Below are 23,305 nucleotides of genomic sequence, written 5' to 3'. Positions count from 1 at the left end.
GAGATTGAGACCATCTTGGCTAACATGGTGAAACCCCATCTCTACTAAAAATACAAAAAGATTAACCAGGCGTGGTGGTGGGCACCTGTAGTCTCAGCTACTTGGGAGGCTGAGGCAGGAGAATGGCATGAACCTGGGAGGCGGAGCTTACAGTGAGCAGAGATCACGCCACTGCACTCCAGCCTGGGCAACAGAGTGAGACTCAGTCTCAAAAAACAAAAAAAAGAAAGAAAAAGAAAAACTCAGACAATTAAATTTAACAGGATTTAATTGAGCAAAAAAAATACTTATGAATTGGGGAGCACGCTCACCCTTTGCCCACACCCCACTTCAACCAGAATAGCTTCAGAGCAACTCCAGCACTGTCAGGCGGTCTGACAGAATTTAAAGACAGAAAAAGGAAAGTGATACACAAAAAACAGAAGTGAGGTACAGAAACAGCTGGATTGGTCACAGCTCTGCATTTGAACATGGTTTAAAGCTCCAGGGATGTCAAATCTTTTGGCTTCCCTGTCCTACACTGGAAGAGGAAGAACTTTCTTGGGCCACACATTAAACAAAATAAACACCAACGATAGCTGATGAGCTAAAATAATGAAATAAAGTAAAATCACACACAAAAAAATCTCATAATGTTTTAAGGAAGTCTCTGAGTTCGTGTTAGACCACATTCAAAGCCACCTTGGGCCAAATGGGGCCCGCGAGCCATGGGTTGGACAAGCTTGGAGCTGGTCACCTGCGAGTGGTTGAAGTATGGTTGCTGTGATTGGCTGAGACTTGGCTACTCCTTACAAGAGTAGATTACAGTCTGTTTACACACCCAGTTAGGTTACAGTTCATTATGTAAGAAGAAACCTTTAGGCCGACATTAAAATACTTAAGGAGGCCAGGTGCCGTGCCTCATGCCAGTAATCCCAGCATTTAGGGAGGCCCAGGTGGGTGGATCACTTGAGGTCAGGAGTTCGAGCCCAGCCTGGCCAACATGGTAAAACCCTGTCTCTACCAAAAATACAAAAAAATTAGCCAGGCATGGTGGCAGGCACCTGTAATCTCAGCTACTCAGGAGGCTCAGGCAGGAGAATCACTTGAACATAGGAGGCGAAGGTTGCAGTGAGCTGAGATTGCAACACTGTACTCCAGCTTGGGCGACAGAGCGAGACTCCATCACAAAAACAAAACAAAACAAAACAACAACAAAACAACAACAAAAACCTTAAAGAGGTAGCTTTAGGCTAAACTTCATTTAAGGGAAGTAAAAATCAGATGCAAAGGGCATTACAACAGCAAGGTCTAAGATCACACCAAAAGCCTCTGTGACCTTTCAGAGAGTTAAAATCTGCAAATTGCTCAGTGACATGAAACTATGCCATGCTCTTAATGCCAAATAAGGACTGTAGCAAGGTAGAGGAAACAGTGAATGGCAAGTGAATCTCTTTTACGTAATTGGGATCCTATTAGAATTCCTCTGACTTTAACACAAAACAAAACACTGTAGGCCTGGGTAGAAGTGAGAGTTCTTCATATTACTTTTATCAGTAATAGGATTAGGATGCCACAAAACATCACTCATCATATTCCAAAGAGAAAGGAAAATATTAGTGTCAGAATGCTTGAGATGGCTTCTCAAGAATCTCATCCAAAGGATGTGTCATATAATTTAATACCTCCTCACTCAGGTATTGAAAGTCAAGTTTTGGCATGCGGTGTTTCTCTGTCTCTCTAACACTTCAGTGCTTGCATATTTCTTTCTCTAAAAAAACTAATTACACTTAATGCTATCTCATTAACTTGTACCCAGCAGAAAAGTGCCCTTTTAAAATTCAACTCTATCAGAATGTTATTCCACTGGAAAAAAAGGCACTTCCTCTTTAGCAATGCTACACGAATTTAAAAACCCAATTTCAGAGGAGGTATTGGAAGCTGCCTGGGCTGATTTGGAGCCTTCTACATTTATGTCCAATGCCTACGTCAGATTTTATGTTAGAGTCTTAGATAATTGCTACCTCAATGTCTTTCCTATTATTTTTCCATAAAACAAAGTTTTTAGTATAAACTTTAGCTTTCTTAAGCAACCTGCCTTGGAAGAACCTAAGATAATTCATGTACTCCTTTAAAGCAAGAGATGACAGCCTTGATCTCTTGCCTGAATAATTACTTATGGTGAAGAAGCACAAGGAAAGGTATCAGCCAGGTATTTCCATAATGGCTTTTATTCACACTTACACAAAACCTGACTTAACTAGAGTGGTAACACCTATGCAGAGACAGGACCTTTGCCCTGGGGCCAAGACACAAAGACATCTTGGAATTTCCCCCCTCAGTTTTCTGAGGCCTTTGGTGGCCTACATGTGGTCACATTGCAAAAAGCCGAAAAAAAAAATGTATTAATTGTATTAGTCCTTAGATTGGTGTTTTCTCCTCCAAACTTACTGTAGGAATGCCTATGATATTTCAAATACTGTGCACAGATTGCATAATTTCAAACTAAAAATGCTCTGAGTCTTTTGCATTCCAGAGTGACACATTCTGTAGGTGTTTAATAGAAGCCAGCCTATTCACTAGAAATACTTGCTTTCCAATTTTATTCTCCTATTTCTTAGCATAAATTTTAGCCTTACAAGTTTCTATAAGAATACAATTCTGAAAAAATTGGCACTGACAAGATTGCTAAGATATATCATGGAACTGGGTAATTTTGCTAATATTGATGAAATATGACTGATAAGAAAAATATTGACTGCATTCATATTTTTACTTTTTCTTAGACCCCAGGTGACTTTTTTTAAAAAAAAGCTCACGTGTGGATTTGAATTTTAAAGATTACTGTGTGGAGACACTATAGTTTAACCCTCAATATTTATCACCATTGTCACTACTAAAAAAAAATTGGTAAATTCTAATTAGTTCACCATTTTTTCAGTTACCAAAGTATCCATGACATCATAATCAACAGGAATAGTATACGAGTGTTTTAATAGGAAAACAAAGATGGTAGGAAGAGATCTTAAATTTTCTGTTTCTTTCTCAATGATCTTTCTCCTATTTTCCAAACCAGTCGAGGCAGTCTGGCTTTAAAGAGAATTCTCTTCACTCTATATATGTGAGTTTTAATCTACAAAATGGTAGTAATATTTCAATATGGAGATTAAATAATGTATTTTTAAAAACCACCATAAGGTGTACTTATTTTAATCTATGTTCATTCTCTTTTGCCTGACTCAAGTATTTTCAAATTGATACCATTAAACATTTTCTTTCCAAAAGCTTAAAATATATATGCCTTTCAAAATTAACATCTTTAGAAGTATATAACACTGATCATACTTATCTTTTAGCTTTGTTCTAAGATTATCAGAGGACATAAAAATGGAAAGTTATATATAAAATCAGATTCATGTGATTTCAAAGTAATATTAAATAAATAAAAATACAATTATATCATCTGAATTAGAGAGATATGTAAAATTTTAAAAGCTCTAGTTTTAACATTCAAAGCATTTAAATATATTAATAGCATACTAAAATAGGCCAACAATTGTTGATTGTTTATGAGAATACTAATGAGAGTAGCATTTTCTCAAATGTGTGGATCATATGGTAAGTTGTTTAGTGACACTTGCCATGTTATTATGAATGAAGCAGGGTTGGCATCCTAGTGGATACAACTAGACATTACACTAATGTTATAACAGAACTCAAGATATGCTAAATAGCTCATCAATATTGAAACTGCCTTCGCAAAATTTGTAACTGTGAGAAGATTATGACAGTGAAAGGGCTCTCATTTAACCAACCCTCATCTGGCCTTTAACTTCCAAACTGCCCTTAGTCATTCCTAGACAAAGCTAACTTTGGGAGAAATTTAGTTTATAGCTTAAGTTTTAATACACCTTTCCCCAAACTCAACTGTCACTGTAAAATGAATGAAACACTACGAGGTTAGGAGAATGAGAGAAGCCTGAACTTTGTTAAGGTGTAGAAGTAAGGGATTATGAGCCATTATTCCCAAGGTCAAAATATTTGCAACTTCCCCAGTTACTCTTGCAGATAGCATCACTATTGTGGAACTTAAGATTGGTCTTTTAGATGTCTTTCCAGATGTTTGCATTTCTGACGACCAACAGCTCCACTGAGACTCTTAACAGGTCCTGTGGCCCCCACCCAGAAGCAGAGTCAGGGTAAAAGGACCGATTTCCATGCCCCTATGACTGCATCCATAGCCAGTCAGCAGCACCCATTCCCTTGCCTGCCAAACTATCCTTGAAAAACCCTAGCCTCTGAATTTTGGGGAGGCTGATTTGAGTAATAATAAAGTTCCAGCCTCCAGTTTAGCTGGCTCTATGTGCATTAAACTCTATCTCTATTGCAATTCCCCCATCTTGATAAATCAGCTCTACCTGGGCACTTGACAAAAAGAGTCCCCCGGAAGGTTACAGTACCAACCTCTACGTATGCCTTTCTTGGGTTAAAAAAGTAAACACAATATTAGGATAATCATGCAAAGCGTCGCCTACTAGGGTTTATTTTATCTGGCATGGGAGGGAAATGGAGAATTCTTCCTTGGAAGCCATTTGTAGAGCATGGCACTTGGCACATACTATGTCCTTAATATACTTGTGCAGTGTTTTGAATATTTTATTAATCAAATATAAAGTCAGTCTTTAATATGAACATCAATATATGAATTCCACTAACAAAGAAAGAATGCAAAGATGGTAACTGTGGCTCTGTTCTCTCCTGAAATTATTAATTCTAAAGGTGTTTTTAAAATGCATAATCCCTTGTGAAAGGAAAATAAAAACTCAGAACCCCAATTTATTATGCTAAAAGCAAAAAATTAAGCTGAAACCTTAGTCATACAAGACACTGCTTTTCCTTTTGTTCCTAAGTAGACAGCGACAGATAAAAGGTTAAATATCTTCACAGGTAGCTAGCTACTCTATGTTCACCTTATGTTACACAAAAAGCCAAATTAGTGAGCCCGAGACAAATACGTAACTGTCTATTTTCCTACCTGCCCCTTTTTTCTTGCAACGTGTGGTTACTATATCCTCCCTCTTTCCCCTCTACCTCACCTTTCCCCTTTAAATACTGAAGCCCTCAAATTCATCGTTGGAGAAAGGCATAGGCCACAGACTCTTTTGATGATTCTGTGTTGTTTTCTTCTGGGTATATCCTTAACTTTGGCAACATAAACTTCTAAATTGATTGAGATCTGTCTCACATACTTTTTTGCCTACACCCTTAAGGCCAAAGAAAATCAGAAAAGAGTCAACAGCAATAAAATTCTGAAAACTAAAAAGGAGGTGGATGTGTCATCATTGGATTGGTGGGCTTTGCAAAATTTGGCAGGGGCATAGCCAAGAAGCAATCAAATACACAAAAAGGAACAATAAAAAAATGACTGAAAATCTGTTAACAAAACTGTCAGATACCCCAAATCTGCTTTCCTCTTGGCAGAAGACAGTTTAGATTTTTTCTGTGGAAAACCCAAGCAGAGTTGAGGGTATGGAGAAGGTAGAGTAGAAACACACACACACACACACACACACACACACACACATACATTTTACATACACAAAACTTAGATATATTAGATATACACAATGCCAAATATCTCAGTGTTAATCAACTCAGCTCCTAGTTCAGAACATTGGTAACCAGTATTTATACTCTTAGAAAAGAGATGAGAGGAATCAGAGTGTTTTCAAGAAACTGATTAAGCCAGCACACAATAAAGTAAAGACAATAGTGGGCAAGCCTATCCACATGCACAGAATGTCCAATCAACTTTTAAGTGGCCAATTTAAATTCTAGACTTAATCAGTATTTCATTTAAGTTTGAGGGTTAATACTTAGAGCATTTTAAGTTATGCAAGGCTGCAAAAATTTTATCACTGATGCTCCATTTTCTCAGTATATTCAGGGAAGTTTTACTCTCTTCGCAAACAAGGAAGTAAATTGAGACACAAGAAGACAAAAGATCCAGCAAACAGAGGATCTAATGCAAGAAAACATCAAAAGGAATACTCAGGATGATGGCAGAAGGAGATTGCAAGGATGACGGTTGTGCAGCCATTCTAAAGGGCGAGCAGTCTACATTGGAGCAGGCCAGATGGTTGCAGCAAAGATTTCTTGAAGAAGACGAAATTATTAGAAAACCAAATGTGTCTGATTGTACTGAGAGGAGATTTACACAATCTGAGAAACAGTTTCAGGATGAATCAGTGATGAATATAAAAGCTAAACAAACCAAAAAATAATTCTAAGGGAAACATAAAAAGAACAGAAACGGAAATGTAGTCATGGTATATAGTTCATGGCTCAGCTGAGAAAAATGACTACAGAGCAACCATAATGTACACGATGAATTTGGATTTGATATAATCAAGATATAATAGAGGATGGGGTGCTGGGAAGTATCTGTATGTGTGGTAAAGGCAGGAGGGTGACAGAAAGTGAAAGATGGCCTCATCTTCCAGTGAGAAATCGATATGTAATTCGTAAAAGAGTGAAGAAGTAGATATAAAAGCATGTTAAATAAGAGTCATAGAGGTAAATTCGAAAGAGTCAGTGCAAAAAATTGGAAGTGCCTGCCTACAAAAGGGAGGAAAATCATTTAGGAAGGGGAAAGTGGTATGAACTGCTATTTTTGTAACAAATGTAAGAGAAATATTTGCCATTTAGAAACAGGTGCAAAATTAACTGACAAAATTAAAATTAAATGTAAAAAATGTACACAGAAAACGAAAGAATATTTCCTGACAACTGGAAATGTCTTATTTTACTAAAAGTGTCTAACATTGTAGAATGAATGAATATCTATTCCAGAATTGTGCTTCAGGGCTGGAACTATGTCATCTTTGAATTACCAAACAAGTTTAGTGTTGAACAGAAAAGGCGGCAGAGGACCATCTTTCATAGTTCCATGGGTAACAGACACTGACCGCTGACAAAATTGACAGTCTTTAATATATTGCTTGGAAGAGTTGGTACAATAAATACAAGTGCTAGAAACTGAAATATATCTACCTAATTTTATGGGAAAGTCCCACTGTTTTTGTAACCCTGAAAAATAAAGAGAACACATGTATTAAAAATGTGTGCAGAGTTTCCAATCTATTCAAATAAAATTCATTTGTTTGAATATAAAAAAATTCACCAAAATCTTGAAATAAAAATAATTGTAAAAATAAATAAATAAACAAATAAATAACTGTGTTAATGTTGGCAAGTTAAAAAAAAAGTAATTGTATTCTGATCAAACTATAGTTTAGAGCAACTGAATCACCAAGCATATCTGATGAAAACACAGATAATTGAGCATCACCCCAGACCAAGAAAATGAGGATCTCTGACTAATCTGGTAACAAGCATTTTTAATAAGCTTGAGAGATTTTTATAATACATTTGAGAAAAAATTTATACTGAATAGCTCCTGGAGTTTTTGTTTGATTGCTTATTGATTTTTTTCTTTAATCTAAGGGTTATGACATCCCTCTGCTCTCCACATTCCCATCTTCCTTCTCAAAATCTTTCCAAACCACTCAACATGACACTCACATATTGTATTTTTATAGGTATGTATTTTTTTCCTCCAAAACGAGATAAGTTATTAGAGACCAAGGGAGATATTATATACATCTTCGAATTTTCTCAACAAATATCTGATCAGTTAAGGGATTTAGGGTGTTGAATGGGTAGGAATATTGAAGAAAAACTATTTAATTTATAATTTTAACTTGCACCATACTTATTTCTAGAAAACAACTCTTTCCATCTAAACCTGATGGTGGTTTAGATGGAAAGAGTTGTGAGGTTGCCATTTTAACTCCAAGCTTTTAAATCTTTGTGGCTTTAGCTATAAAATATGAATCAATCTGGCTGGGCGTGGTGGCTCACACCTGTAATCCCAGCACTTTGGGAGGCCGAGGCGGGTGGATCACGAGGTCAGGAGATTGAGACCATCTTGGCTACCACGGTGAAACCCCATCTCTACTAAAAATACAAAAAATTAGCCAGGCGCAATGACTTTCTTCACAGAATTGGAAAAAACTACTTTAAAGTTCATAAGGAACCAAAAAAGAGCCCACATCACCAAGTCAATCCTAAGCCAAAAGAACAAAGCTGGAGGCATCACGCTACCTGACTTCAAACTATACTACAAGGCTACAGTAACCAAAACAGCATGGTACTGGTACCACAACAGAGACAGATCAATGGATCAGAACAGAGCCCTCAGAAATAATGCTGCACATCTACAACTATCTGATCTTTGACAAACCTGACACAAACAAGCAATGGGAAAACGATTCCCTATTTAATAAATGGTGCTGGGAAAACTGGCTAGCCATATGTAGAAAGCTGAAACTGGATCCCTTCCTTACACCTTATACAAAAATTAATTCAAGATGGATTAAAGACTTATATGTTAGACCTAAAACCATAAAAACCCTAGAAGAAAACCTGGGCAATACCATTCAGGACATAGGCATGGGCAAGGACTTCATATCTAAAACACCAAAAGCAATGGCAACAAAAGCCAAAATTGATAAATGGGATCTAATTAAACTAAAGAGCTTTGGCACAGCAAAATAAACTACCATCAGAGTGAACAGGCAACCTACAAAATGGGAGAAAATTTTCACAACCTACTCATCTGACAAAGGGCTAATATCCAGAATCTACAATGAACTCAAACAAATTTACAAGAAAAAAACAAACAACACCATCAAAAAGTGGGCGAAGGACATGAACAGACACTTCTCAAAAGAAGACATTTATGCAGCCAAAAAACACATGAAAAAATGCTCATCATCACTGGCCATCAGAGAAATGCAAATCAAAACCACAATGAGATACCATCTCACACCAGTTAGAATGGCAATCATTAAAAAGTCAGGAAACAACAGGTGCTGGAGAGGATATGGAGAAATAGGAACATTTTGACACTGTTGGTGGGACTGTAAACTAGTTCAACCATTGTGGAAGTCAGTGTGGCGATTCCTCAGGGATCTAGAACTAGAAATACCATTTGACCCAGCCATCCCATTACTGGGTATATACCCAAAGGACTATAAATCATGCTGCTATAAAGACACACGCACACGTATGTTTATTGCGGCACTATTCACAATAGCAAAGACTTGGAACCAACCCAAATGTCCAACGATAGACTGGATTAAGAAAATGTGGCACATATACACCACGGAATACTATGCAGCCATAAAAAATGATGAGTTCATGTCCTTTGTAGGGACATGGATGAAACTGGAAAACATCATTCTCAGTAAACTATCGCAAGGACAAAAACCAAACACTGCATGTTCTCACTCATAGGTGGGAATTGAACAATGAGAACACATGGGCACAGGAAGGGGAACATCACACTCTGGGGACTGTTGTGGGGTGGGGGGAGGGGGGAGGGACAGCATTAGGAGATATACCTAATGCTAAATGACGAGTTAATGGGTGCAGCACACCAACATGGCACATGGATACATATGTAACAAACCTGCACATTGTGCACATGTACCCTAAAACTTAAAGTATAAAAAAAAAAAAAAAAATTAGCCAGGCGTGGTGGCGGGCGCCTGTAGTCCCAGCTACTCTGGAGGCTGAGGCAGGAGAATGGCGTAAACCCAGGAGGCGGAGCTTACAGTGAGCCGAGATAGCGCCACTGCAGTCCAGCCTGGGCAAAACAGCCAGACTCCGTCTCAAAAAAAAAAAAAAAAATGTGAATCAATCAAACCTCAAGCTTTCAATTAATCTACGATTTTATTTACAACCCTCTTATAAAATGACTTAGAATAATCTGTCTGCCATTTACCATTCCTACATAGTGCTGATTGCCTTTTTCTTTCTAACTACAAATCATAGCATCTGTGAAATTTTTTCTTAGACAGCAAGAAATTAATTGGAACAAAAGGAATCAGTAGAAATGAAACAGAGACACCATGATGGTCATATGAAAGACAGCATTGTGCCCATGGACTAGAAGTGGAATTGAAAAATATATTAAGCAATTCTTAGCCAAGTAAGAGTTTAGTCTCTATAGCAATTATATAATTTCCTATATGCAATAAAATATTGTAATCTCAAGACTCCTTGCATAAATATACAAGTATATTGTACATTTTAATAAAAATCTAATCATTCAACAAGTGCTTCAGACTACAGTACAGATAAACAGTACTTGAAATACCTCTTCCAGTCTCTAAATACAAAAAAATTCTAAGAATCAAATTTTCTCTTAATTCTCCTTGAGTAAATATAAATCTCTTTTAAGTAAGTTTTCAAATAAATGTCGACTTATTAGAATTGGTTTAACAATAGGGGAATGCAATGCAATAAGTTATGAAAATTTAACATTTTAAAAAATCTTGAGTACATTCTAACACTAATGTTTTTTCTGTAGGATTGGTGTTATTACATTGATCTAAGTATTTTTATTCCAGGCATGCTGCTTTTTTTCCTAGGAAAGAAAGTGAATTAATATATTTGAAGCCTTGTTTGAGAGTTGGTCAGATTTTTTCTTAACCTGAACATAAAAGCAAATCTGGCTTTCAGTTAAGACTTTTCTTGACATGATATTAACAGTGAAATAACCTACTGGCATATGTCAGAAGGGATGAAAAAATATATCCTCCCTCCTCTTCTCCCCCTCTCACTTCAATATTCACTGTGCTGCTTTGTTCACCGTATCCTGCATAATTAATAACCACTTTGGCAATCAGTCATGCATTCCTTAATAGCACCTCAGGCATCAAGTGTCCTTCTAACCCCTCCCCACAGAAACCCTACACCTTCTGCAGAGCATGCTGGCCAGTACACCGTCTGAACTCTGGATAAGTCATTTACAAAATCACCATTAAGAAAAACACACAGTGGGGGTTATAATGTGGCTATAATACTTATATACTATTCTATATTATTATTTAATCTTTGTATATAATTTAATAATATGAATAAACAAGATTCAATATCCAAACAAGTATCACTGATTATACATAGTTTTCTAAAATGTAAAATCATAGAAGTGATAGAACAAATTAGGAGGCAACTTAAAGGAAGATGAGGCTCACTGAAGCGTTGTGAGTTAAAGTACTCTTCAGTTCATCCATCCCCTGCCCATCTTATCAGGCAAAGAAAAAGAGGGTAAATATACATGGACTCCACTTGTATGGTGGCTATAACTTCTATGTCTCTTAATCTAAACTGATATACTCATTAAATGGAAAAAAGTAAACAAATTATTGTAAACATTATCATTACTTTGGATCAGAAACCTTAGACTAAGAGACTGAAAAATATAATATTCAATAAAACCATTTAAGAAAAATCAGTGGTAATCATTTTTCACAATGTTAACCAAATTGGAGGGAGAATAAGAAAATCCTCAAATCTCATAGACATTAAAAAAGCAACAAATAGCACTGTACTCAAGAAGAAGAGTTCTAAATATAAGATCAAAATAACTTTAAAAATTCAGATTTAGATTTGTATATTTTACTTAAAAATAGGTATGGTTTAATTGAAGCAGTTTTCTGACCAAAAAATATGCAGTACTTTTTACTTTTAGAACTGAGAAATACAACTTTTAATAAGGTCTTTTGATTCTGGAGGAAAAGTTATTATTTCAGCCTTTTTAGGTTTCTTAACATTTTAAATAATGGTGCTTATGCTACAGTACACAGAGTAAAACATATATAATCTATTATAAATTACTCCGAAATTCAACAAGAAATTTTCCTTTCTTTCTAAAAGATCTGAAATGTGTTCTGGGCTCTCACTGTGTGTGGCCTCCAAACAGAAACAAGCTTGCACTGTTTTATTTCAGTTTTGCTTCATTTCTTCCCAAACAATCTCTCACTGCTAATCTACCAGGTCTTTTTTTTTTCTCTTTTAGCAGAAAGGGAAAAAAATCAAAGACATTAACTCCTTAGGCACAATCATAAAAGTTGAACACTATATGTATCATTTGGTATCAATTTGCATGGATTTATTTTTTACTAGTTATTAATGGAGCATGACTGGAGAATAATATTTCCATAAATAATTCTCTAAAATATCATTGAAATGCTATAATTTTAAAATTATGTAGCAATTCTAGTACTACTGTTTTAAAAAGCTATAACTAGCTATAACCTCAAGTAAACACCATATGCTAAAGTTATTTCTAAAACTAGGTTTAGTTTATAATACCAAATGAAAAAATGGAGAGAGAAATTTTATTTATGTCTTATTGTAAGGTACCCGTGAATCAAGAAAATGATATGGAAATCATAACATTATAAAGGAAGGTACTGATATTTATAATAAGTATGTAAAATATTTAAATATTAGAACAGCATCACTTTATTCAAACGAACAAGTCATCTCTTATTTAACTATATGTTCTATTATTCATAAACTGAAGAAAAAAAGAGTGGGCAAATCATCATACAAGGGTGAACATAATTTTTAATGGCAACCTGTGTGGCAAAAACTGTTTCTGAAAATTTTAACTAATGTATTGAAACTTTGCCTCTAAGACACATGGTAATCAGAACCAAGGAGTCTTAAATGTTGACCAGAACCAGATACCCATTTATATTCCCAAAGAAGGCTACAGGGTTATCTCTTTACCTGTGAAATATAAAGAATTTCAAAATAAACTTTACCCATAATTTGTCCTAGAAAAAAATGTGATTAAGCTCACTTAAATTTTTTTCTGTATATTAATGCATGCAAAATATCCATTGGGTTGATTATGAAAAGCAGATAATGTTAACTGTATATACTAATGTTTATAAAATCATTAGTATGCACTAAATTCTTTAACTTCAGTGGATGTCCCACTAATTCCCACTCCTCACTGTCTCCCCTAAAAAGAAAACCAGGGTAATTCTTTAACTAATGCAAGAATGTGTCTTTGGTAATATAGCCTAATATATTAGGACAGCAGAATATCTGGTGTCATTCCTGTGAGTCTACTGCTTTCCGGTTTATGAATTATCTCTGTTGTGTGAGAGGAACAAAGGTGACATATAATAAATAGGAAGGTAGTATAGCTCCCTGTGGGTTTTAGACAACTCTAAGATGAAATGGCTGAATTTCTATGAAATCTTAATGAGCAGCTACAATGTGAATGGCATTGTGATAGGCACTCCTGACAAACCTCAATGCAGAAAGTTAATTGTCTACTATAAACTAGTAGTTAATATTATTTGTATTATTACAAAGAAATCATTGTGGCCAGTGGAATCTAAAGTGGAATTTTGCAGAGGTAGGTTTCTAATCAATGAGACCATTGCCTCTGGGGAACTGAGTGTGCTGATATGAAGCTTATCCAGAGCAAAAAGAGAAAAATAAAAGTATCAGAGATGATCCACGGGCTTGGAGGGACCCTTGCCCCTGAGCAAATAATGCCTCAAGAACTTTTAAGTCTGCTGTCCAGGAGGCACACTTTCTTGCCTTAGGCTTTCATTAATCTGTTACACAGATAAGATTGATGGATTGCACCCTGTTAGTAAAGTGTGGGGGGTGGATGGGGTGCACGGAGGGAGGGGTGTAATTTAGGAGTACACAATGATAATTCAAAACATTCTGCAAGGCTTAACAGCATAACTGCTTGTCAAATTCTAACTCATCGGATCTCACCCTTCTGCAGAAAGTTTATTAAGAGTAGAATGAATGTGGCTGTAAGTAGAGAGATGAATGGATATATGGAACCAAGACAAAGGACAGCTGAAGAAATGGCAGGTTAATTGTTAATGTAAATTTAAACACAGAAAAAACAAAGCTGTGAGATTGTAAAATTCATATAATTTCTCCAGAAAGCAATCTTAAAAGTGAAAATCATCAAGTTATACTTATTAGGCAATGTAGGACCCTACCTTCATGCTCTCCTGTTTCTTCCAGTCCAAAAGTCTATTGTTTTCCTAAACATAGTTTAATTACAAGAACTCCTATGCCTTTTCTCCCCACATATCTCCATTATCTACAGCCCAGTATAGGTCAATGTAGTTGCCACACAAAGCCTGGCTCAATAGAGTCCAGGAGAGTTGACAATAGCCCATTGAAGTCCATATCGACAATTTACCAATCATTGTTAAATGATTAAACAGTCATTTAAAAATGTGGTCAATTTAATTCCAGTAATGGAACCAATGACATACATTTGGCCTAAAGTCTCCCAGATGTGGTAAATCTGATAATAGATAACAGTAAATAACAGTAAATCTCTGATAATAGGTCAACCCTGGTGACAGGACTTTTCTCAGCCAAGAGGATGGATGGCACTTTCAATCAACCATTGGGTTCTTACTTCATCACAAGGCTCATGAATCTGACAACTTTCACACATATACAGTGAATCCTCTATTAGTTAAGCTGGGTGACTGAGTTGCATGATCAACTCAGCATTCAAGTATTTATTGAGAGACTATTATGTGCTCAGAACTCAGCTAGCTGCTATAAATACCATACATATACTATGTCTACTATGTATATGTGTAATACATACATATAGTATGCTTTTATCTTTACATATTTGATTTAATCCATATAACTCCTTGGGTTAAACAACCAGATAATCTATGTAGTCATAAAATCAGAAAAAAAAAAACCTTCAGTAGTGACATTTACACATTTAAGCTTTTGTGTTTTATTCTATAGGAGGACAGTAGATTGCTATTTATACACATTTAAATTAATATAATATAGAGAGAAGTTCATTTAAAATACAAATAATATCCTTAATTTAAAGTTTATTTTGTCGCATGTTTGGGATGAATAAAACCTTTGCTCTCACAAAGACCTGCTAGTATGTTTTTTACTACAATTAATATATTCCATATTTAAATATTTGAGAAATATTTCACTTTGTGAAAGTGTATCCATAGCCCTCAATGCCACCCTAGATTAAACTCACTAAGTTCTGTGAAACAAGATACTGTAAAAGTATACTAAACAGATTCTTAGTGGCTTTAATCAAGCAAATAATCAGTATTAAACTATTACCTATTAATAAAAATGTACACCTTTGTCTATCATTAACATTTTTCATTTATAGGTAGAATTGTTACATTTTATTAAATTTAAATTTAAAAATATTAAAGTATTATATTAAACTTTAAAAAGTTTTGGAAAGGAACAAAGAAAATAGTACAGAATATATACTGGCAAAAAGTATTTCAGAATGGAATAGAATTTGAGATATCTTAAATAATCTACATAATAAAACTGATCAAAATTCACAATTTATAACATACACAATTTATAACATTTATAACATACTTCAGAGATTTCTCCTTTAACTTCAATCATACATGATAAATGATTCTATTATTACTAAATGAATAAATTATCATTTTCAAAATTCAGTTTGCATTTTATTGTTTCTTTTTAGCTATACCCTTAACCAATACTTAAATTTCCTTTATTTAATCAGCTTTCTAGATAATATTTCATAGACTCCTGAGCAATCAAACAGGGAAATTTCTGCTTAACAATACATGAATATAATATAACATGGTAAATATATATTTCATATTTTCTAATTTGCCTAATGAATTGCTGGCTTGGCATGTACAGAGTTTTTATTTACATAAAAATGAAATCCCAGCTAGGTTCATTTTCTGATTTTTTTTCTGATTCTCATGTGTAAGGGGAGAAAAATAAAAATAAACAAAGACCTGATCCAATTAAATAAGGGGATCTGAAAGTGGTACTTACTGGCATGACAATGTTGTAGTGGATGCAGAACCCTGGTTCAGAAGGAAAATATTCATCAGATACAAATCTTATCCTAATTTGATTTCCTTTAGAAATCTGTTTTCCTGGTACAGTACCAGAACCACACCAGCGCCCTAATATAGTTCCATCACTGGGTTCCTCAACTTCTACAAAATCATACCTGCAAAAAGACAAAGGGAAAGAGACATCATTTCATAATCTGTTATTCTGGCAATTACAAGTTTCATGTCTGTGGATGCTAAGACTCTACGGACCACAGCAATGAGTTAATCCAAAATTTAACCAGGAACATATAATTAAGAATTCTAAAGAAGAGACACAACTGAAAATGAGGGCCCAGTTGAAGAACTATGAGTCTCTTTGGAGTCCTTAGTTTTTCTGTTTACGAATTCCAAATTCACTAAATAACCATCCTAAAACTTAAACATTTTGTAAGGAGCAACCATATCTGACATTCGATTCATGAATTGTTGAATATAGTTTTCATTTGGACATGGCAGTGTGACTCCACTCTTAATTCCTATTATTACTGCCCTTTACTTCCTGAGAGTAACTCTTTCATCCTGGCCAGGGGCCTTGGCTCTCTTTCCTCATCTATGATGCAAGCTTTCCTAGAGTCACTTCATTGTATATGCATCTTTCGCACCTCATTTGGTACTGTTCTTCCTTTCTGTGACCTTCCTGGGTGTTCTCAGCTCACTGTCATCTTTCTCTTTTTGATAAATCTTTCTAACTAAGCATGTATGTGTATAAGTGATCCATCTTCTTAGGCTGTTAATCCTTGAAGAAAGGAACCAGTTCTTACATATTTCTATTTTACATTTCAGTATACACAGTATCTCAAACAGAGGAATAAATGATTGTTTTAAACACATGTCAACTTTTGGTTTGGAAGGTTTGGATCAGTGGTGCTCACTGAGACCAGTATTGCCCCATGACAGACTGTTTCAGAAATCTGTGGAAACATTTTAGGTTGTCTCAATGATTGGGGGTGTGAAGGGAGTGACTGAAATGTAGCAGGCAAGGTCCATGAATGCCCAACACTGGAAAGTTCTGAAAATGAGTATTTGCCCCATGTCCTCCGTGCCTTTCAAATATTTCACTGGACATTTAATGCAGGTGCAACTTCTACTACAGTTCGTCTAAGTCTGGAACCTTACATCATCTCATGTATAAACGCATATATGTTTTGCACTGTTTTAGTTAAGATAAATTTTAAAGAACGTTGACCATAGAGTAAATTGAGGGAATTTTCTGTGTTTTGTCTTAAACTTAACCAAGAGTTACTCACTTGGAAAAACATGTCACTAACAGGAATACTGGTTATACCATTTTCATCCCAACTAAAACAAACATATTCATATTAGTCTATATTTATAGCTGTCACATTTGCAATGAGTCGACTTAAAAGATGCTAACATCTTTCCTTTATTTTTCTAGGGTAATTGTTACTGTTCATTTATATATTGAAACATATTATTTTAATATAAATTACTTTGCTATTATAATAGATTTATATAGCATGCAGACAATATATTCATTTTTAAAACAATTTCACATATAAACAGATAATTCCTTCTATGAATTGCATTTCAGAATACTAAGCAGGGCATTGCAAAACTTTTGTTAGAAGGAAGTCTGACATGGTTGTAAACCACCGATAGCTTTTTTTCAAAATTTTAAATTCAGTAGATACCAGACTACCAAAAATACTACATTATACATAGCATTAAATACATGAAAGAAAAAGTTACTGAAAAAAGACAAAGTGTACAATGACACAATTATACTTATAAATCTGAAGTATCCAAAACTCTCTTAAGGCATGGAACTTAAACTACTTCAGCTTTGTTTTCCTCACTGGAGAACTGGGAATAATGCTACCTAACTCCGAGACATTTGAAGAAAGGAAAAATGGGACAGCACATGTGCAGCACCTAAAACATTGTTTGCACAGAGTTGCCACTCAAGAAAGTTTGTCTCCCATCTCTGTCCTGCACCCCTCCAACCTCTGCACACATACTTTTTAACATAACCTTGGAAGTTTAAAAGCAGTAAATAAGAAAACACAAAGACAAAGAAGAGATATGATTTCGCTATATCACATGAGAAGTCCAGGGTTATAAGTTACATGTACATAAGCCAGCCAGTATAACCATTCCAGGAGTTTTAGTGTATATGTGTGCAGGATGTGGAAGAGTTAGGCAGTGTATGTATGTGGTTCGGGGATGGTGGGTATAGCAGACGTAAGTAGATATTTCAGATCTATCTGGCAGAAAAGTTGATAATTATCATTTTTGTCAAATAGTAATTTTTATATCAGGGTTGTCTACACATGAAACAAAGCTTCTATTCATCAGGATCTGTTTGTTCTGTGCTTGGGAGGTGAGCCTATGTGATGCAGGTTACCACCACTCATTCGACAGGGATTTATGAAGCACTGATTTGGCACAAACTGCTCTGGCACAAACTGCTCTGCTAGATTCTCAGGAAACAAACACAAAACTATAGCTTTTTTTGGGTTCTGGGTCCATAAAACACATTGGTAAGTGCTCTAATTAGAGGATGTAAGAAATACTGTGGAATAGTAGAAGAAAGAGAGTAATTTTATACAGTGAGATGAAGGTCAGCTTACAAAGGACTTGACATTTGGGCTTTCAGTAAGTATTGACTGACGAGGGGTGAAAGGGGTGGGGGATGAAAATGCATTCTAGCAAGAAGTACAATACATAAGATGTAATAGAAGAAAGAAAGGGCTAAGCATGGTCAATTGTGAATTGAGGGTGGGAAACAAAAATCAGATGGAGATCAAGGTGGACAAATAGATGCAGGTGAGAAGGTCTTGGTATTGCACGGTAATAAGACGTTGGATTGTTATTTGGTAGGCCAATGTTGAAAACATGTAGGCACATTCCAATGGGCTCGATGTCTCTTTAAAAAATTTGTCAACATTTTAAAAAAATGGAATTTCATAGAAAACCTGGATGTTTGGTTTTAAAAAAATTGAAGATCTGGTAATAATAAATATCATTAGCTTTGTGTGACTCCATGAGGGCTCATCTCCAGAATTCGTGTCAGCTCCAGCAAAGGAGATATCTGTTTACTTTACTGTCTTATCCTGAGCACCTACACCCCAGGCACATAGTAAACCCTGTGTCAGTATTTGATGAGTGAAGGAATGAATACTTGGCCTTCATAGCAACTGAGGCTGGGACTAAACGAAAAAAGGTTTAGATGAGGCATGTTCTTTCTAGTTTTAAAAAATCTGTATCTACTTTCTATGATTAAAAAAAAATCCAGATTATCTTCATTTACTTATATTTGCCCTTTGGCATCTGAGTTGGCCACCCTTGCACTTAAGAGGCAGAGCCGCTGGAGGCTTCATAGAGGGGAGTAACACAGACAGGTAATCACCACATGTTCGAGGAATTCGAGGAAACAGTAACATTTCAAGTGTGGGTCAATAGAAAAGATCCTTTAACAAAAGCATCCTGAGAAGGAGCAGTCAGGGAAATAAGAGGGAAGCCACTGTGAGGGAAGGTGCAGACGTTAACGTAAGAGAGAAGAGAGAATTTCACCTGAAGTAGGAGTGGCCAATAATGCCAAGTGCCAAAGAAAGATCAAACAGGTGAAAACTAAAAAGTATCATTGGATTTGGCCAGGATGAAGTCATTTCAATAAACTGCTTCAGCAGAACACATTGTGTACAAAATTTTCTTGAGACCATTTTTCAAAATGACCATTTCAATCTTTCTAATATAAAAAGCATCCTAAAGAGAAAAGAATATTCTCTTCAGGAAGTCTAAAATTAACAACTCAAATAGCTACTTTACTATATATTATCTTCTTTTTATTTCTGTTTAAAAATAAACTACTTCATATGTTATATGATCTGTAACTTCTTTAAAAGTATTTTAAAAAGGGCTTTAATGACACCGAAATATCTAGATTAAAACGTTAACACTTTATTAAGAAACAAAAATATCTTAACTTTTGCCTTATCTAATTTATGTCGATACAAAATCCACTGTCCTGTAAATAGGAGAAGGGTGATGAGCATATTATTACCTATTTCATGAAGATTTCCAACTGAATTTGATACCATTTAGAAAATAATCCTTATGAAAATTTCTGGATTTGCAGCGAGACAGCTGACAACTAATTCTTACATGCTCATGCAAGTCTAGTGCATACATTTATGACAGTGCTTTGGAAAATCTATATAGTTTTGTTCTCCATAAAGTTTAAATGAAACAAACATCTAATAAGGTACTGTGTTCCTTGTCTATAAAACAGTAGAACTTAGCATATGCTACTAATTGTTTCATAGTAAATTAGGCATTTCAAGATTTTCTCAGAACTCGTGTCATACAAAAATATACAATTCTAAAATTCATTCAATTATTCTACCATTAATTTTTATGGTCATACACAATAACTATTAAGATGTCTATGGAATTTAAAGTTATTAATGAAATAATTATTTACACACACACACACACACACACACACACACACACACACACACACTGTTGCCACTTCATTCCATATTTCCTTTCAACTTGTTTGGGAATGCAAAGTGAGGATAGAAAAAGAATAATGCATTAAATCAAGTCATCTGCTTTAACAACTTGATATTTTTCTTATTTTCTGACCCAACACCATTTGCAGAATATGGGATTCACAGCAAAGGTTGGTTGGCTGATATATGCTAACATAGTTCAAACATCAAGAAGAGAATGGAGAGAAAACAATGACGAAAAACGTATCTGTGGGCCATAGCCAAATGAAAGGGGGATGATAAAACTAAGCAATATTGACACATAAAAGTGAAATCACAAAACACAGTCACCCTTAAATTCAGAAATCTACACATGCCCAGGTGACTGCTCTGGAGACATGGTAATCCTTATAATACACTCTCAGGTATTAATTTCCAATGTGCACAACTGGCTACGTCAGTATTTAAAGGATTTACTAAACCTATTTTATGAGCCAATCAAACATCACTTTCTCATGGCAACATGATACAGAGCATACAGGGCTAAGTGGTTTATAATGATCACTCCCTTTCTCTAACACACCCTTGGGGACCTGTGGAGGATTTATGTTCTTTTATGTTTAACAAACAAGTCTGGTGTTGTAGACAAAATTTTCGTTCTCATGTGGGAATTAGAAAACTGTGGGGCCATGAGGACGTCTTTCTTACTCCTGAGAATTTTAAGGAGTATATCAAAGAAATGAATTCATTAGTAAACATAATTGTCAGATACTCAGCTTCTTTCAGCAAAAATAAACCAAGCCTGCAAAACAGGCTGTTTCTAGTTCATGCTAACTAAAACCCTGTCAATTAAATCTACCCCATGAATTATCAAACCTGTCGGTAGTGTGAAAGAAACCCTGCCAACAAATGAATGTGGATTTTAAAAAGGCCCAGCCCTGCAAATGTCAACTGGAGTCTGAGCTTGTTGAGAAAGGTAATAAAATTAAGAAGATGACAAACATTCTACAGTGTGTATTGGCTTATACTTTAATTTAGCAGAATGCAACTGGTACACAAAAATAGAAGTATTAGATTACCATTTCAACAGCAAATTGTTTACGCTTTAAATTATAATAAAAATGATTTAAAAAATAATAATAATTACATTTATTAAGTGATTCCTATGTGGCAGTGTTTTTTCTTAGGTACTTTTTATATAGTAACTCATTTAATCCTCACAACGATCATAAAAATTAACACTTTTCCTCCATCCAGTCTATTAGTTACAAAATATAGAAAAGCAAAGTAACTTGGCCAAGGTCATACCAGCAACTAACTGCAAAGAGAAGGCTTCACTTTCAGGAGTCAAACCTTAGAGCCCATGCTCTTAAGTGCTAAGCCATACTGCTTACTATATTTAAAATATGCCTACATAATTATATCTGCTTTATTTTAAGGCCTAACTGCAGAGAATTTCTGTATCTCTATTCAGATTGGCCAAACAGTCTTTTTCAGTGACTGGAGAAATATTAGGGCCACACAGATAAAACTGAGTAGTCAACGTGGTAATTTGGGCCTATAAATTTTATAGAGATTTATTTTAATTAATTTGGTAATATTTATTAACAGCCACTCTAAATTCTTTATGAAGAGTTTTAAATCTACATGGAAATGTGTAAGTAAAACCAATAGGCATGTTTCACAGGACTCACAACACATGAATGGGTAATTATCATGAAACCGTGAAGAGTTCTACTTGTGAGAAATGCTTACAAATGTTATGTGGTGAGAAACTGATCATTTAAAATTATGTTATTACTAAAAAAAACTACAAATATATAAACCATGAGGTCAACTTACAAAGCTAGAAAAATTAAGCAAATCAAAACAAAGTATCAGGTGAAAATTAATAAAGACAAAAGCTGTAAGAGATATAATCAAAATTAAAGTTAAAATTCAGAATTAAAACAAAAAGCTGATTCTCAACAAGGGGTTAGAGAGAGAGAACAAATCGAGAATTTACAAAGTTAGCAATGAGGAAGAAGACATAATCACAGGTAAGAATATATTTTAAAAGTATAAGTATGTTTTATGTAACTTTATGCTAATTAAACCTGAAAAATTAGATAAAATGGATGACTCAGAAAATGTAAAGTATCAATATTTACTGGAAAAGTAGAAAAAGTTAAGATGCTAATAACTCTAGAAGAAGTGAAAAGGACTGTCAAGGATTACTTGGGAGGTCAGGAGTGCAAGACTAGCTTGGGCAACATGGAAAGACCCCATCTCCCTCTCTCTTTTAAGAAAAAAGATGCAGTAACATGGAGTTTCATAGGCGAGTTCTATTTAACTCTAAAAGAACATATCATTCCAATTTTATATAAACAATTTTTAATTTGACCAGCGCAGCTATCCTCCCCGTTAAATTTTAAAATGCTAGGCTAGGGCTGGGTGCTGTGGCTCACGCCTGTAATCCCAGCACTTTGGGAGGCCAAGGTGGGTGGATCACCTGAGGTTAGGAGTTCGAGACCAGACTGGCCTACATGGCGAAACCCTATCTCTACTAAAAGTACAAAAATTAGCCTGGCGTGGTGGTGGGTGCCTGTAATCCCAGCTACTCAGGAGGCTGAGGCAGGAGAATTGCTTGAACCCGGGAGGCGGAGGTTGCAGTCAGCCAAAATCATGCCACTGCACTTCAGCCTGGGAGACAAGAGCAATACTCCATCTTAAAAAAAAAAAAAAATTCTAGGCTAAATCTTGTATCAAAGTTCTTTGAAATGGCAATACTAGATATTAAAAATTAAGACTTGGCCAGGCGCGGTGGCTCACGCTTGTAATCCCAGCACTTTGGGAGGCCGAGGCGGGCGGATCACGAGGTCAGGAGATCGAGACCACGGTGAAACCCCGTCTCTACTAAAAATACAAAAAAATTAGCCGGGCGTGGTGGCGGGCGCCTGTAGTCCCAGCTACTCGGAGAGGCTGAGGCAGGAGAATGGCGTGAACCCAGGAGGCGGAGCTTGCAGTGAGCCAAGATTGCGCCACTGCACTCCACCTGGGCGACAGAGCAAGACTCCGTCTCAAAAA

The 23,305-nt window shown here is 35.5% G+C and overlaps 1 protein-coding gene across 4 annotated transcripts in view; it reads right to left on the bottom strand.

The window, feature by feature from the left end:
• The window catches only part of LOC116463488 (platelet-derived growth factor C), a 269,385-nt gene that overhangs the window by 36,499 nt on the left and 209,581 nt on the right, over positions 1-23,305 (bottom strand). For all 4 annotated transcript variants that reach the window (XM_058434669.1, XM_032146612.2, XM_058434668.1 and 1 more), the window contains one exon: positions 15,718-15,898. In XM_058434669.1, the coding sequence (XP_058290652.1) occupies positions 15,718-15,723 (6 nt within the window). In that variant the 5' untranslated portion in view covers positions 15,724-15,898. The remainder of the gene's footprint in view (positions 1-15,717; positions 15,899-23,305) is intronic.

The sequence above is a fragment of the Hylobates moloch genome, unplaced genomic scaffold (genome assembly GCF_009828535.3).
Source record: "Hylobates moloch isolate HMO894 unplaced genomic scaffold, HMol_V3 SCAFFOLD_38, whole genome shotgun sequence".
Lineage (NCBI taxonomy): Eukaryota > Metazoa > Chordata > Mammalia > Primates > Hylobatidae > Hylobates > Hylobates moloch.
This window is presented reverse-complemented; position numbering and strand designations above follow the sequence as displayed.